This window comes from Penicillium brevicompactum (assembly GCF_028827555.1).
Source record: "Penicillium brevicompactum strain IBT 35665 chromosome Unknown utg000006l_segment0_segment0, whole genome shotgun sequence".
NCBI lineage: Eukaryota > Fungi > Ascomycota > Eurotiomycetes > Eurotiales > Aspergillaceae > Penicillium > Penicillium brevicompactum.
Window position 1 is genome coordinate 5,804,142 of NW_026623209.1, and position 13,420 is coordinate 5,817,561.

Sequence of the window (13,420 nt, forward strand, 5' to 3'; positions counted from 1 at the left end):
TCAGGCTGATCATGATCGACAAGATCTATCTTCGTCGACTATCCTTAGCGCTGTGGGTCAGTTGTAAATGTATCTTCCCCGCTTGGCTACAGATGTTGGACCGGGATGCCTGCATTAGATCTTTTTTGCAAGTTTCCGATCTCCCGACTTGAAACATATCAGATCACAGTTCCAAAGAGAAGAGATGCCCAATGCTGCACCTGGAAAGATGCTAGGCGACGATACAACCGCCCGTGTTTGGTATGCAGGTGATCAAATATGAGAATACAGTCGCCCACCCCGTTCTTGATTAGATTCTCGACTAGATAGACAAGGACGGCATCATAGATGCGGATCAGGTTAGTAGTATAATCCCCACTGATCCCATCTTCAGTGTCAATATCTGTACTTCCGTTGTGACTAACCTTGGAACCTTTACGAACGAGGCCACCAGATCCAAGAAAGGTCAGGATTGGCCTTCAACATTCTACTACAGAGAGCCCCTTGAAGGAAACTACTACTACTTCCGTCTCCTGGATTAAGTTTCGTGTTATGTCAATCGACTGCTTGTGAAAGAGCCGGGTCCGGTGCAATGATTCGAGCCTCTTCTCTAGGAACGAGTGCAAGAGCGCATCGATATCCCGGGCGATGTTATGGCTTTGTCAAGCTGACGGTTCATGCATTATGGTTGAAAATGAATATATGACAGGCGGTCATTGATGAGCCAATCGCTTGATCAGCACCTCGATGCATTTCGGATTACTATGAGTATTTGGACGCATCGTTCATGGCTTCGGCTTCTTGGCCCATCCTTGCCATCCAACGATCGACAAGATCTTGATTCTCTTTCTGGAGCCGAGTTGATCTCTCTTCCGCCATATTTAATTGAAGATTCAGTGTCGCCATCTCATCTTGGAAGTCCTGCAGAAGGGAGACAAACTCGGGTCAGCACTTTCCACCGCCTACCTGGACATGATTGGGAAATATTGATAGAGACAAAGACATCGCCTACCTCCAATAGTTTGGCTTTCCCCTTTAGCTCGGCATCTCGATCTCTCAGCCGCATTTGCAGTTGCGCTCTCTCGCTTTCCAAAGTGCTGATACGTCGACTTTGTTGGGTGCTTTTCTTACGGAGGCTTTCCACTTCTAAAGTCAGGCGACCAAGTTGCTCCTGCAGTTCTGAGCGGAAGCGCTGGGCTTCCGACAAGTCTGCACGCGTTATGTTGAGCAGTTCAGCTGGAGTGGGACCCGCCTCGCTCCCACGTTGCTTCTTAGAGACCGTTATCAACGGCGATGGTATCGAGCGGTGGATTTCGCCTTGTGATGGCGCTGAACTAGTATTTGTTGCGGTCGCTAACAAGCTAGTGCGATCTGCGAGCTGAGCATCTAGATCGGTAGAATGATGTCAGTGGTTATCGACGAGAAGCAAAGCTCGAGGACGGACAGGCATTGTAGAGATTAGCGTTTGCCTTCTCTCGGTGATCTCGGACTGTCAGTGCAGCCAAGTACTCCTCCCTCCAGTGGGCCATGGGCCTTCCCAAGTAAATGGGGGGATGTGCCTGGATGTGATGTGAGTGGAGATGCGGTGGGCGAAACGTGCTAATCGTTATCAATTGCCCACCGCCCGATCGACCGCCCGGGCCTCATGCATCATCGAATCCGGCTGCAACCCAACCCCAACTCTCTAACCTCACTTGCCCTCATTCTCATTATAAGGGCCTGGCAAGAACTGGATATAGTTCATTGCGTCAAACACATTTCTCTCTTCGGTTTAATCTCAGTCTCCCTCCCTCCTTTCACACATTCTACACCATGGCGTCAAGGAAGAAGGTTCTCCTCAAGGTACAATCTCCGCTCCTGCTCCGTGTGACGGATAGCAAATCACCAAAAGAAAACTGTTCACTGACATGATGTTCTCGAAACTAGGTTATCATCCTTGGTGACAGTGGCGTCGGAAAAACCAGTTTGATGAATCAATATGTCCGTACAGCCCTGCCCCCGGACTAGCATTGCAGCCACACCGCGGTCGCCAATTCCAACACAAGCTAATATGAACGTTTTCGGATCGAACAGGTCAACAAGAAGTTCAGCGGAAGCTATAAAGCTACTATTGGAGCTGATTTTCTCACAAAGGAGGTCCTCGTTGACGACCGACTGGTGACTATGCAGGTAAGGCCGAGATCCACCAAACCGCAATGAGGGGCAAAGGTTGACTAGATATACTAGATCTGGGATACTGCTGGTCAAGAACGTTTCCAGTCATTAGGAGTTGCGTTCTACCGTGGAGCCGATTGCTGCGTGCTTGTCTACGACGTGAACAACTCCAAGAGTTTCGAAGCCTTGGACAGCTGGAGGGATGAGTTCCTGATCCAGGCGAGCCCCCGGGACCCTGAAAGCTTCCCATTCGTAAGTGGAGATCTTGCATTCTTGTCTTGTGTCTCGTGCCTCGCCGGCAAGAATGATACGTTGGTCCGTGCTAACTGTCATGTGCAGGTGGTCATTGGTAACAAGATCGATGTGGAGGAGAACAAACGGATGATCTCCTCAAAACGGGCCATGACGTTCTGTCAGTCCAAGGGCAACATCCCTTACTTCGAAACCAGTGCCAAGGAAGCCGTCAACGTGGAGCAAGCATTTGAAGGTGAGTAGACATTTGAGATCCCATACCACCGTTGCATACTAATATTGTTCAGTCATCGCAAGAAGCGCACTTGCCCAGGAAGAAGCTGAAGAGTTCAGTGGTGAATTCAGCGACCCGATCAACATTCATCTGGACAATGACCGTGATGGCTGCGCCTGTTGATATACCCTTCTCATTACCATGATGATTCAGCGACAATATTTCTTTCCGTGCCACCAACTGATCTTCGCCTTTGGCTTTGTAGATAAGACTACAGGGGCTGTTGTACAACCTTAGCTTTATTTGTCTAGTAGATGTTGTTTTGTCTTTTTTCTATGTTTCTTTTTTGGGCTTCATGGACCTTTCCTGGATAACAACTCATCAGTTCTGCGTTACCTAATTTACGACAGTGCTACGTTTTCCAATTCTTGTATTTCGGGCGCTTAATGCAATACTACCATCTACGGTTCTTCGCTCTGCAGTACGGAGTATACCCTTCTGAACTAAATTTGGCATCAGATGATGCCCTCACATCACGAGGGTATAACCAGATCACAGCTGAGTCGACCTGCATACTTGTTCACCATTCTGTCAGTAGGTCCTGCCTAGATATTAGTTGCCTCCTACTAGGTAGCTGGTCAAGTGGCTATATAGTACCTCGAAATACTCTTAGTACATCAATAGAAACCCCATTCATCCCTATCCGCTCCGCCCGCAGTTTCTTATCGCGATAAGCCGCGCCTTGGCGCTAGCGCTTGGCAATCATCTCCCCGATCTTTTGAATCTCTCGCTCTGACAATATTCCACTTCGTTCTTCTTCGCTCCTTTTCGCTGCTTCGCTTGTGTTTCCTGCGCTTCAAATGCTCGAAATCTGACCTCTCGTTAAAGCGACAGACCATAGCGCACTGATTGCGATATCGGCACGTTCTGACCACCGTTACACCTCGTCAGGTCGCGCGACATATTACCGCTTTGCATACGAAGCCCACCATGACCACACATGCGACCGATGAACATGGCTCAATGCCATTGGGAGTGGCCCGGCGCACTATGGGCATTATTCTGCTCCTGTTGGTTGTAGTACTCTGGACAGCCTCCAATTTCCTTGGCAGTGTAGGCGCCCTGATTGAAATACATGCGATTCACCTGGAATGAGCTAACAGTGTTGAATTAAGACTATCTTTGCGGACAGATCCTACGCCAAGCCCTTCTTCGTCACCTACACCAACACGTCTATCTTTGTGATGCCCCTCTTCGTCATTCTCGGTCGCCGTACCTTGACCCTGTGGCGCCAGGGAAGATTGTCCCAAGTGACGTCCTTGAAGGGCCTGTTGAGACATTTGGACTCATATGACCCCAAGGCTGAAGAGGAGAGTATGTTGAATCATGACTCCGACATGGAGGGTGCGCGGCCCAGACGGATCTCTCAGGATCTCTCAGGCAGAAAGTTGGGATTGAAAGCGACTGCTAAACTCAGTGTCCAATTCTGTCTTCTTTGGGTAAGCATATAGCTCTGTGTTCGATACGCGCGCAGATTGCTAACAACTAATAGTTCACCGTATGTCAAACGCTGCATGTACTCGTATCTATTGTGTTCTTGACTAACATCTTGGACTAGGCAAACTATTTCGCTATGGGCTGTCTCCAATTCACAACAGTTGCAAGCACTACTATCCTGACTTCCACGAGTGGTAAGTATCTCACTCGCCTATGATCGTATCGTTCTGAGACTTACAACTCCTAGGTGTGTGGACCCTGGTTTTCGGCGCTCTCATCGGAGTGGAGAAGTTCACCGCACGCAAGCTCATCAGTGTCATCGCATCCCTGGTTGGTATCATTCTCATTTCGCGCGTGGATCTTTCCAAGCCGGAAGAGGATAACGATTCAGGCTCGTTCCCTCACAAGTCCACAGGAGAGATTGCGCTGGGTGATGCCATGGCTGCGTTCAGTGCTATGATGTATGGAATCTACACCATCGTGATGAAGAAGCAGGTTGGTGATGAGTCTCTGGTCAACATGCCTTTGTTCTTTGGTTTAGTCGGATTCTTCAACGTTGTTCTGCTCTGGCCTGGCTTCTTCATCCTTCACTGGACAGGAATCGAGCCGTTCGCCCTGCCCGATTCGTCACGAATCTGGACCATCGTTCTGGTAAGAATTGCTCTATAGCCTCATTGTTTTGAGTTTTGCTCTGACTAACCTTGCATTAGACCAACTCGCTCACCTCGTTTGTTTCTGACCTTGCCTGGGCTTACGCTATGCTTCTCACCACCCCACTTGTTGTGACCGTCGGTCTCAGCTTGACTATCCCTCTCTCCCTGATCGGGCAAATGGTCCTGCAGTCACAGTACGCCAGTCCCTTATACTGGGTTGGAGCGGCTATTGTTCTCCTTTCGTTCCTAGTTGTCAACCATGAGGGCAAGGCTGAAGAAACTGTCGCTAATCCCAGCGGAGGAGGCCGGCTCTCCTCCGGCGATTATGACAGCATCCCCGTTGAGGAGGAAGAAATGCGCTAAGGTCGAGAGTGAACGAAGCGGAAGCCACCTCTTTCGCTAATCTCAGGTGCAAATGCATCCTGTATTTGTGCCCTTTACTTTCTATGTTTGAATAATTTTTCTTTGGTATTTTGATGAGGCTTTGAGCCAAGGCCAGCCAAAAGCTTATTTGGACTGTGTCAAACCATTTTGCTGCCAAGGGGCATGCTTGATATGATATCTTTATTGAAAGCAAAATTTTATTATTCCGCAGAATTCAATTGGCTTCTTCCAAGGTTCTCTCTGCCTCATCCTTGCCAGTCAGGGTATCACACATCGTAGGTGATCCCGAGGTCTGTGATGAAGTACAAAAATGATGCCTATTAGGATGTGAACCTTGGAAGATATTAGGTAGAAGCTTTGGAGGCATCAAGATGGATCCCCTGACAGCTACCTGAGCAGCTTTGAGTAGACTCGAAATTTATACTGTGGATATATTGGAGAGCGCACTGCTTTTTAAACCTAGAACCTTGGAAGGGACATGAAAAAACGTGATTTGAACATTGGCAAGGTATATTTGCGATGGAAGCCTGGAGATTTCAATCCCAAGATTGTACAGTTCCATACTTGTGAGCCCAATAATCCGTGTATATAAAGATTGGGTAAAAACAAGGGCAACTCCGACCTCCAAAGTGGTCATTTTCGGCGTCCATCTCATAAGTCCTATATCCAATGGGCAGCCCAAAGCAAATATGACACATGAAATCATGTAGCTGTCGTGACCACAAAAGCAAAAAAAAAAAAACACCCAGCCCGCTGGGCTCCTGTTCTCGTGGAATGCATGCCAGATATCAACGAAAAAAAAAGATGGATATAAACAGAAAGCCAGTACAGCGACCGGATTAAAGACTCTATAAATGACAGAAAGAAGAAGGTATACAAGCGCTGTACAGCGTGAAATCAAAATCATGCCTCCAATGTGGCATTGTATCCCCAGCGTTTGTGGTTCTCGGCGATCCACCACTGGGAAACGTGAGCGGCCTCTGAGAGCCACTTTGCGGCGACGGGGCCGTAGCGCGTCTGTACGATGTCGTGGAGGTCGACGATGTTGAGATCTTCCTCCGGGCGGAGCTCGAATGGATCAGCGATGACATCGGTGAATCGCCAAGGGGCGTCGGCGATCAGTGGGACGACTAGGCGGTATGGTTGCTCAGCGGCACGCATGGAAACCCAGGTTCCGCCTGGGTTCATGGTGGAGAAGTGCCATTCGCGCTTGCCATCTTGCTCGGGAATGAGGTCGCGGATCATAGATTGGCCTTCGTACATAGAGAGGAGGTCTTTGACGATCTTGGTGTCGTGTTCGTCAATGGATGAGGACTCAATGAGGAGGTCGAGAATGGTAGGGAGGATTTGGGTTGAGAGCACGGCGCTGTCGACTTCGATCTGAGGCAGCTTGGGGTGGGAGAAGAAGAGGGGCACGTGGAAGCTGCCGACGTGGGGGTCATGGTTGGCTGTTACACCACCGTCGTTTGGAAGTGAAAGACCACTGGGGCAATGTTAGTGATAACAATGGGGAATAATGTTAGTTAGGGGTTTGCTTACTGGTCACCAGCCATGACGAGCAGGGTCTCATCGGCCATGTCGTTTTCGTTCAGGATTTCCATGATATCGGCCAACCATTCATCTTGGTAGACGATGGTGTTCAGATACTTGTTGATCTTGTCATTCCAGCCAGCTCCGTTTCCAAAGAACTCCTCATACTCGCCGGGGACATAGTAAGGCGTGTGAGTGTTGTGGGTGAGATGAGTTAGGAAGAGACGCCTCTTCTTCTCTTTCGCCGCGGTGATGACATCACGAAGGTATCCATTGAGTGTCTTGTCCGGGTAGTCGTGGTCATGCTTTTCCTCGGGGAGGTACTTGTCATTGAACTCTTCCAATCTTTCTTTGTCCATCACCTCCGTGAATCCCATGGCCGGGGTAAGCATATATTGCTTATCCCAGGTACCGTAGTGAGACTGCATCCACATGGTGTGCCAGGGCCAGGACATCCAATCTTCTGTCTCGGTGGTTCTGTTTGGCTGTGCGCTCAACGCATTGAATATGTGGGGCAAGCAAGGCTGGTACATATCGTGATAGTATTCAAGGTTGTTGAACACAGCGATAGGGTTCAGACCGCAGATTGTGCCCGTGAGACTCTTCATGGTGTAGGTACCAGAAGTGTAAGCATTCTTGGCGCTAATACCACCATAAGGCTCTGGACGCTCTGCTTCAGTCTCAAATTTGTTGTCGAATCCAGTAAAGCGTTGGGCCATGGGGGTGAGCGTAGCAAGTCGATCAAGCACTTTTTGGGGAATTTGACCATCTTCGTATGATTCCTTAATGTGCTTCATGATATAAGAGTCGGAGCGGAAGGGGAACACGTCCTGGCGGTTACTTTCCAACTTAATGAGAATAACGTGTTTGATTTTGACAGTTCCGTTCTTCAGAACCTCCCTCAGTGGCTCGAGGATTTCATTTTGAAGGTTGATGTTGTGCAGAGGGTCCTTTGCGGGGTTGTAGTGTGTTTGGAAGTGCTCTGTGTGGTTGATCTTGAAGGGAGACCATTCCACGAAGCCGTTCAATGAATCATCAGTACGGAGCCAATCAAAGTTGGGGAAATCGTCCAGAGCAGTCTTGTCCTCCAGCCAGCTGAAATCACCTGGCAAATCTGTAACGCATCCCTGGTTGGGGCGATAGATCAGGCCTTTGAACGGTGCGAGCGGCAGAGTGGCAGAAAGGAATGCGTAAGTCGCATCAGTCGGGCGAGCGAAGCGCAGAAGGAGGTAAACCACGCTGCAGGCAATGACAATTCCGCGCTTGAGCATCGATGTACTCTTCCTGTCGGAGGAAGGCAAGGCCGAGGTTTGAGGCTGATCCTCTGGAGTCTCTAGCAGTCCCGCGGACTCGTGGTTTTCATCATAGTCATCGATGGCGATCTGCTCGTAGATCTCAGGGTCTGGCAATTTCTGTTCTTTGCGACGAATGCAGCGATACTTGGCGGGCAAAAGCGAGACCCAAATGTCCAGGAAAGCATCGGTGATCCGGAAGAGATGCGGGGTTGCGTAGTAGGCCGCGGTGTAGATCATCACGTCAATGAGTATACCCAGTCCCAACGCGGTCAAGACAGTCCAAGCGGTAGGCTTGTCATGGTGGAAGTTGTTCACATTGCGCCAGTGGATTTCATTCCCGACGTGGACGTAGTAGGAAATATTGGCGGAGATCATCGAAGCGGTATACAAACTAGAACTGAGTTAGCAATTGGACCATTCTGGGTGTGCTATAAGAGCTCACCTCCATATGGCAGTGCTAAAAGCAGCCAGGTAGCGCCATAGCGGGTATCTGAACGATCGCGCCAAGGCGCAGGCAATCAAAATGAGCAAAAAGTCGACCAGGAAGAAAGTCAGACCCCAGACCAGGAAGGATACCACGGTCAAGGACTTGAGATGAACCAGGATATGGAAGCACTTGGATAGGACGATGGCGATAAAGATCACGGAGAAGAAGTATCTCCGAGAAGCTTCCCAGCCCCGGTCGAGGTAGAGCTGGGGGTCTTGCGCGACATCGAGGGCATAGAGGGCGGTGTCCCGAGCCTGTTCACCGAGTCTCTGTGACAGAGATCCCCGGAAAGACTTCATTTTTAGATGAACCACATTAAAAGCGAGAAGGAGATGAAAGGGAAGAAGCGATAAGGGGAAAGAAAAAAAAGGGTTCCGGAACGGGGTAGCAGTTGTCAGCGGGACATTGGAGAAGAAAACTCCACAACATGCTCAGTGACTGGTGCGTGTGGAGATCGGCGTTGCGAGGCTGTTCTTCTAACGCCCGAGATGGTAACTGCGCACGCGAACACGTTGGTTGCATTTTCATTTTTCCGGCTTTTATGTGGGGAGTCTGGACGGGGTCCAAGTAAGTCCAAGGTAACTTGGCGTTCTTGGCATTTCTCTCCTTGTCTCTCGTATCTTCCTAACGTCGTACGGAGTACGCAGATGAACAGTGTAGATGACCTTTACATTGGAAAAGGGGAAGCGTACTACTCCGTACATAGGTTCTTCCGAGCAGCTTGTATCCACCACATAGGACCCTTCGAGGGAATTACTTTCTTGGCGTGCCTCAAGATGCTCTCATGTTCACTTTCCATTGGTGCCAAATCTCCACTTCGGAACCCAGTGGGATTCAAGGCTGATACTGCCCTGTTATCTTGAAATTGGGGTCCAATTCCTCATACCGAGATCCGATGATGGTTTTTGGACAGTTTTGTTGGATCGGCTGTTGTTTTCATAGATCTTTGACATGAAAAATTCACAGTGACCAAAGGAAAAATGAAAAGGAATTATCATTCGACAATTGACCCTGGAATTGACGGACCACTATGGAATTGCTCGTATTGAGTTCATTGCACGAGTGTCCACGCTAAGAATAGAAATCCGTTAAGAGTGGCCCTATAGGGCCATGCTCTTTTAGGCTGCTTGAGGCGGTTAGGCCCACTCGTGCGATGGATTATTTTAGAAATACTCTCTATTTTTCATACATATCCATAGATCTTCTCGCACATTGTGAAGGTTTTTCATGTCGGTTATGCTGGCAGGCTAAATTCCTTCGAATTCCATGAGCAATTGATAGGCGGGTGAACCTTCAGCCGATGAAGGAGGATCAGGATGACTTCTACTGTCGCAACGGCCGATATCAGCATAGATGTTCGGAGAATTCACTGGCCAGGTCTTCTACTCCCGATGTTGCACAGCCGGTAGTCACATTCCCCCGTGCCTTACCATGGCGATCCCAGCAGAAAGCCCGTGGCCTACATATCGGAAACGAATTCCGGGGTTGTACCAAGCCCATGCGGGTCTCTCGCATACTTAGGATCGAGAGCCTCAAAACATTAAACAGAGCGCCCGGCTCCTTTTGAGATCGAGCGCTCTAACCATACCAACCATGCTCCGTACTGTGCGTATGGATTTAAAATCAGCAGAGGTCAGGTTCTGGGGTTCTTGATTCAATTTTAGCACCCCAATTCCAGGTTCCGCTATTCGAAGAGTAGCCATTATTTGATCACAATCTTTAATGATCTGGGTGGAAAGCACATCCCCAATCCCTAATTCTGTGTTCACGGCTTAGCCAAGACTTCCTTGTTCATCATTGGTAGTTCACAGCTAATGTCCATAGCAAAAGTAGCTGTCTTCATAGGCTTTCCAAATTTGTTGCTTGGAACTTTCACCACAAATGACCTAACTCTCTTTTGAAAACATTCATGGATCTTGTTGGAACTTTTACAAACGTAGGGCGTAAGATAGGTGCTCATGCATAGTTAGTTTACCTTCTTGCCTCCCTCATGCCCAAGTTGCTCCCAAGGTTGCTCCTTGTGGGATAAGCGACCACGATGACATTGATATTATCTCGAGTCGGGATTTCTGTCGCATTTCCCACATAAAGAGTTGCTCTGGGAATTTCATTGAAACAAAAGATTGCCTCAGGATATACAGAGAGCAAAAGTTGGCTCATGGAGCCGGGTTGAGCTCCAGAAACACCTCGTGGCAGGCTATACCTGAGCACGGAGTACCGAGTACAAGTGAGCGGGCTCGATAGACGCACCCAATCAACTCGATGCAGCCCGGAACATAAAGTGACACGTGATGATTTATCAGTAACACTAGAACAAGGAAATTGTCGATTCAGATTTGGAACTAGTGGACCCCTTGCGTTTAAGTGGGCGATTGGGTGGAGGTACAACGTCATCAAGCTGATTCTCTTCACCACAGACCCAACTCGGATTGTATGTACATGCGATGTCTACAGTAAGGGGCTCTGTTGAGAGCTGCTTACGGAGTAGTCTGTCTGTCATTGGCGTTTATTCTTCTCCAGAGTCCCCAGAGAAAGGATCCGTAGTATTTTCGATCTCGGTACTTCCCGAGAGGCTCATAACAACGGTGGACAAGACGGTACTTGTGCGATTAGCTATCAAAAAGAATTTAGGGACTCTGTAAGCAATACTCCATACCCAATGGTGTGGTTCACTCAAGTTTACACTCGGCACATCCCCAGATGGTTTTGCCATTGTACGGATACTTGTGTGGGTGCAGCACACTTACAAGCGCGCATCTGGGCAAACCCGAAGATCGACCGATCTCCCAGCCGAAGATCTCAGATACACACATTTCTTTTAGCTACCCATCTGGCCCCTGGATTGGGTGTGACATCATCTCACATACATACACCACACAATTTTCACCTTCGTGCTCTGAGACCATCCTCTGCATGATGATTCCTCTCCTCACCAAGACCCCTGAAGTCTAGAATCAGCGCGCTACTAAGATCACCCAAAAGTATTGGAACTTGGTGTCGAACGTTCAGATCGGAAGGTTCCAGTGTCGAATTCAGGATCGAATCCCAAGTTTGAAGTCGAAATAAAGTCTGTGGGTGAAAGTCAATTGTTTCGACCCTTTAACCCTTCCAGCTATCGAACTGGGCCTTGGAACACCAACCCATTTTAGTTTGGAATTTTGGCAAGGATGGGTTTTCCTTTCCAGATCTCTGAGCATGTTATTCAGGCTCAGCATGTGCGAGACTCGGTTCGTGCAACGGCAACACCAGACGCTAGATTGAAGCTTTGTATCAAACAGTACACACCGCTAGACAATCTCGACCCCCAACCAGGCGATGTCACTATCATTGGTGCACATGGCACGGGTTTTGCCAAGGTAAGCATATCGCCAGGTTTTTGAAAACAATATACTAACAATTGGTTAGGAACTATATGAGCCCCTGTGGGAAGAGCTTTTAGCTCGCGCGAATACCGAAGGATTTCGTATTCGCTCTATCTGGATTGCAGACTGTGCGAACCAAGGCGCCAGTGGAATTCTCAATGAAAATCAGCTAGGGGATGAGCGTAAGTCGACATTTGTTCTCGAATTTGTGATGATTTATTAATGTATGTTGTGTCTAGCATCATGGGCTGATCACAGCCGGGACTTGATCCATATGATCAATCATTTCGGTGACCAGATGCCACAACCCATTATAGGCATGGGGCATAGTCTGGGAGCAACACAACTGTGAGTAATACATTTCCTTCGAACCCAACAATCACCATTGGAAAGAGACGCCTAACGCTATCCAGAATTTTCACCTCATTATTGCACCCTCGTTTGCTATCCTCGGTCATTCTAATCGAACCATATATCGCTAAAGCGCCTCGTCCTGTGGAAGGTGCCAAGATGTTAGCACTAGCAACGCTCAGACGCGACATCTGGCCTTCTCGTGAAGAAGCCGTTCAAAGGTCTCGCAAAGCGTTCAAGACCTGGGACGAGCGCGTACTGCAGAGATGGGCTCAGTTCGCATATCGCGAGTTACCCACAGCCATTTATGAATCCCCGAATCCAGGCTCGGTCACGCTAGCAACAACAAAGCATCAAGAGGTGATGACTTACAAATACATCCGTCCTGGGGTAAACAGATATGTTTTGCCGGAAGATACACCCGACCAGAAGGCTACAGGTGCACAACCGAAGCCACGCATCTACGGGTCAGAACCCGTGGAGGCAATGAAGCTGATGCCACAAGTCGCACCGTCGGTGCTCATTGTCAGTGGATCAACTAGTAGCCTTTACACAGATGGATCCCATGCCAACGGGGCACGCGTCGCGGGAACAATGCCTGGGGGTAATGGCGGTATAGACGCTGGGCAGGTTCGACATGAGGTGATTGAGCAGGCGGGTCATGCCGTTCCTTTTGAGAAGATCACGGAAACCGCTTTGCTGGCAGGATCGTGGATTGCACGGGAGATCGTGCAGTGGCAGGAAAAAGAGAGCAGACTTTCTAAGGAATGGGGTGACCTTCCTTTGAAAGAAAAGACCACATTCTCCAAGGAATGGTTGGAGCTAGCTCGTACCCTCCCTGGTGTGAAGGCACGCTCTAAGATTTGATATCAATGGCGATTGTTCAACCAGCCGACAAGCGCTGGGTTTCTATCATTCCCACTGTGTGATTGTTGACTCAAGTTATCTCTTGCTTTTAGACAATTTTGCGTTTCGATCTGCATTATGTATGAGACATTATAGTACCATCGCCAATGATAATAACTATAATACAATATATAATATCATAAATGGAAGAAGGGGAAGACAAAAAAGAAAAAGAAATGTAGAGGATGTCGGACTCGACAGTGAGAGACACAAGTGCATGCCGAGAAAGTACCGCCTCATTAAACGATAGTAGGGGGAATTGATGATATGGAAGCAAAGTCAAGTGCATCATCTCCGTAATGAAGAGAACAAACTCCTTTGTCCATTCAATTGGTACAAATGTACAAACGCCAATC

General features: G+C 48.6%; 5 protein-coding genes across 5 annotated transcripts; 3 read left to right on the forward strand and 2 right to left on the reverse strand.

Moving 5' to 3' along the window:
* Nucleotides 1-741: 741 nt before the first annotated feature.
* N7506_010413 (ATG16 family protein) lies at nt 742-1,508 on the reverse strand (the record flags this gene model as incomplete). Its single annotated transcript, XM_056959706.1, has 3 exons — nt 742-900; nt 992-1,365; nt 1,424-1,508. 3 exons carry the CDS (start codon nt 1,506-1,508, stop codon nt 742-744), a joined length of 618 nt encoding a protein of 205 aa, XP_056809096.1.
* A 283-nt stretch (nt 1,509-1,791) lies between these two features.
* Nucleotides 1,792-2,782, forward strand: rab7 (Rab family GTPase YPT7; the record flags this gene model as incomplete). Its single annotated transcript, XM_056959707.1, has 5 exons — nt 1,792-1,845; nt 1,906-1,959; nt 2,053-2,148; nt 2,206-2,620; nt 2,673-2,782. 5 exons carry the CDS (start codon nt 1,792-1,794, stop codon nt 2,780-2,782), a joined length of 729 nt encoding a protein of 242 aa, XP_056809097.1.
* Nucleotides 2,783-3,589: 807 nt separating this feature from the next.
* On the forward strand, nt 3,590-5,112 carry N7506_010415 (DMT family transporter; the record flags this gene model as incomplete). The annotated part of the gene is made up of 6 exons (XM_056959708.1): nt 3,590-3,712; nt 3,775-4,098; nt 4,152-4,157; nt 4,218-4,290; nt 4,344-4,747; nt 4,807-5,112. The coding sequence occupies 6 exons, from the start codon at nt 3,590-3,592 to the stop codon at nt 5,110-5,112; spliced, it is 1,236 nt and encodes a 411-aa protein (XP_056809098.1).
* Nucleotides 5,113-6,036: 924 nt separating this feature from the next.
* Nucleotides 6,037-8,744, reverse strand: N7506_010416 (Alkaline phosphatase-like alpha/beta/alpha; the record flags this gene model as incomplete). Its single annotated transcript, XM_056959709.1, has 3 exons — nt 6,037-6,616; nt 6,673-8,349; nt 8,401-8,744. The coding sequence occupies 3 exons, from the start codon at nt 8,742-8,744 to the stop codon at nt 6,037-6,039; spliced, it is 2,601 nt and encodes an 866-aa protein (XP_056809099.1).
* Nucleotides 8,745-11,612: 2,868 nt separating this feature from the next.
* Nucleotides 11,613-13,025, forward strand: N7506_010417 (alpha/beta hydrolase; the record flags this gene model as incomplete). The annotated part of the gene is made up of 4 exons (XM_056959710.1): nt 11,613-11,801; nt 11,851-11,989; nt 12,047-12,155; nt 12,221-13,025. 4 exons carry the CDS (start codon nt 11,613-11,615, stop codon nt 13,023-13,025), a joined length of 1,242 nt encoding a protein of 413 aa, XP_056809100.1.
* Nucleotides 13,026-13,420: the final 395 nt, after the last annotated feature.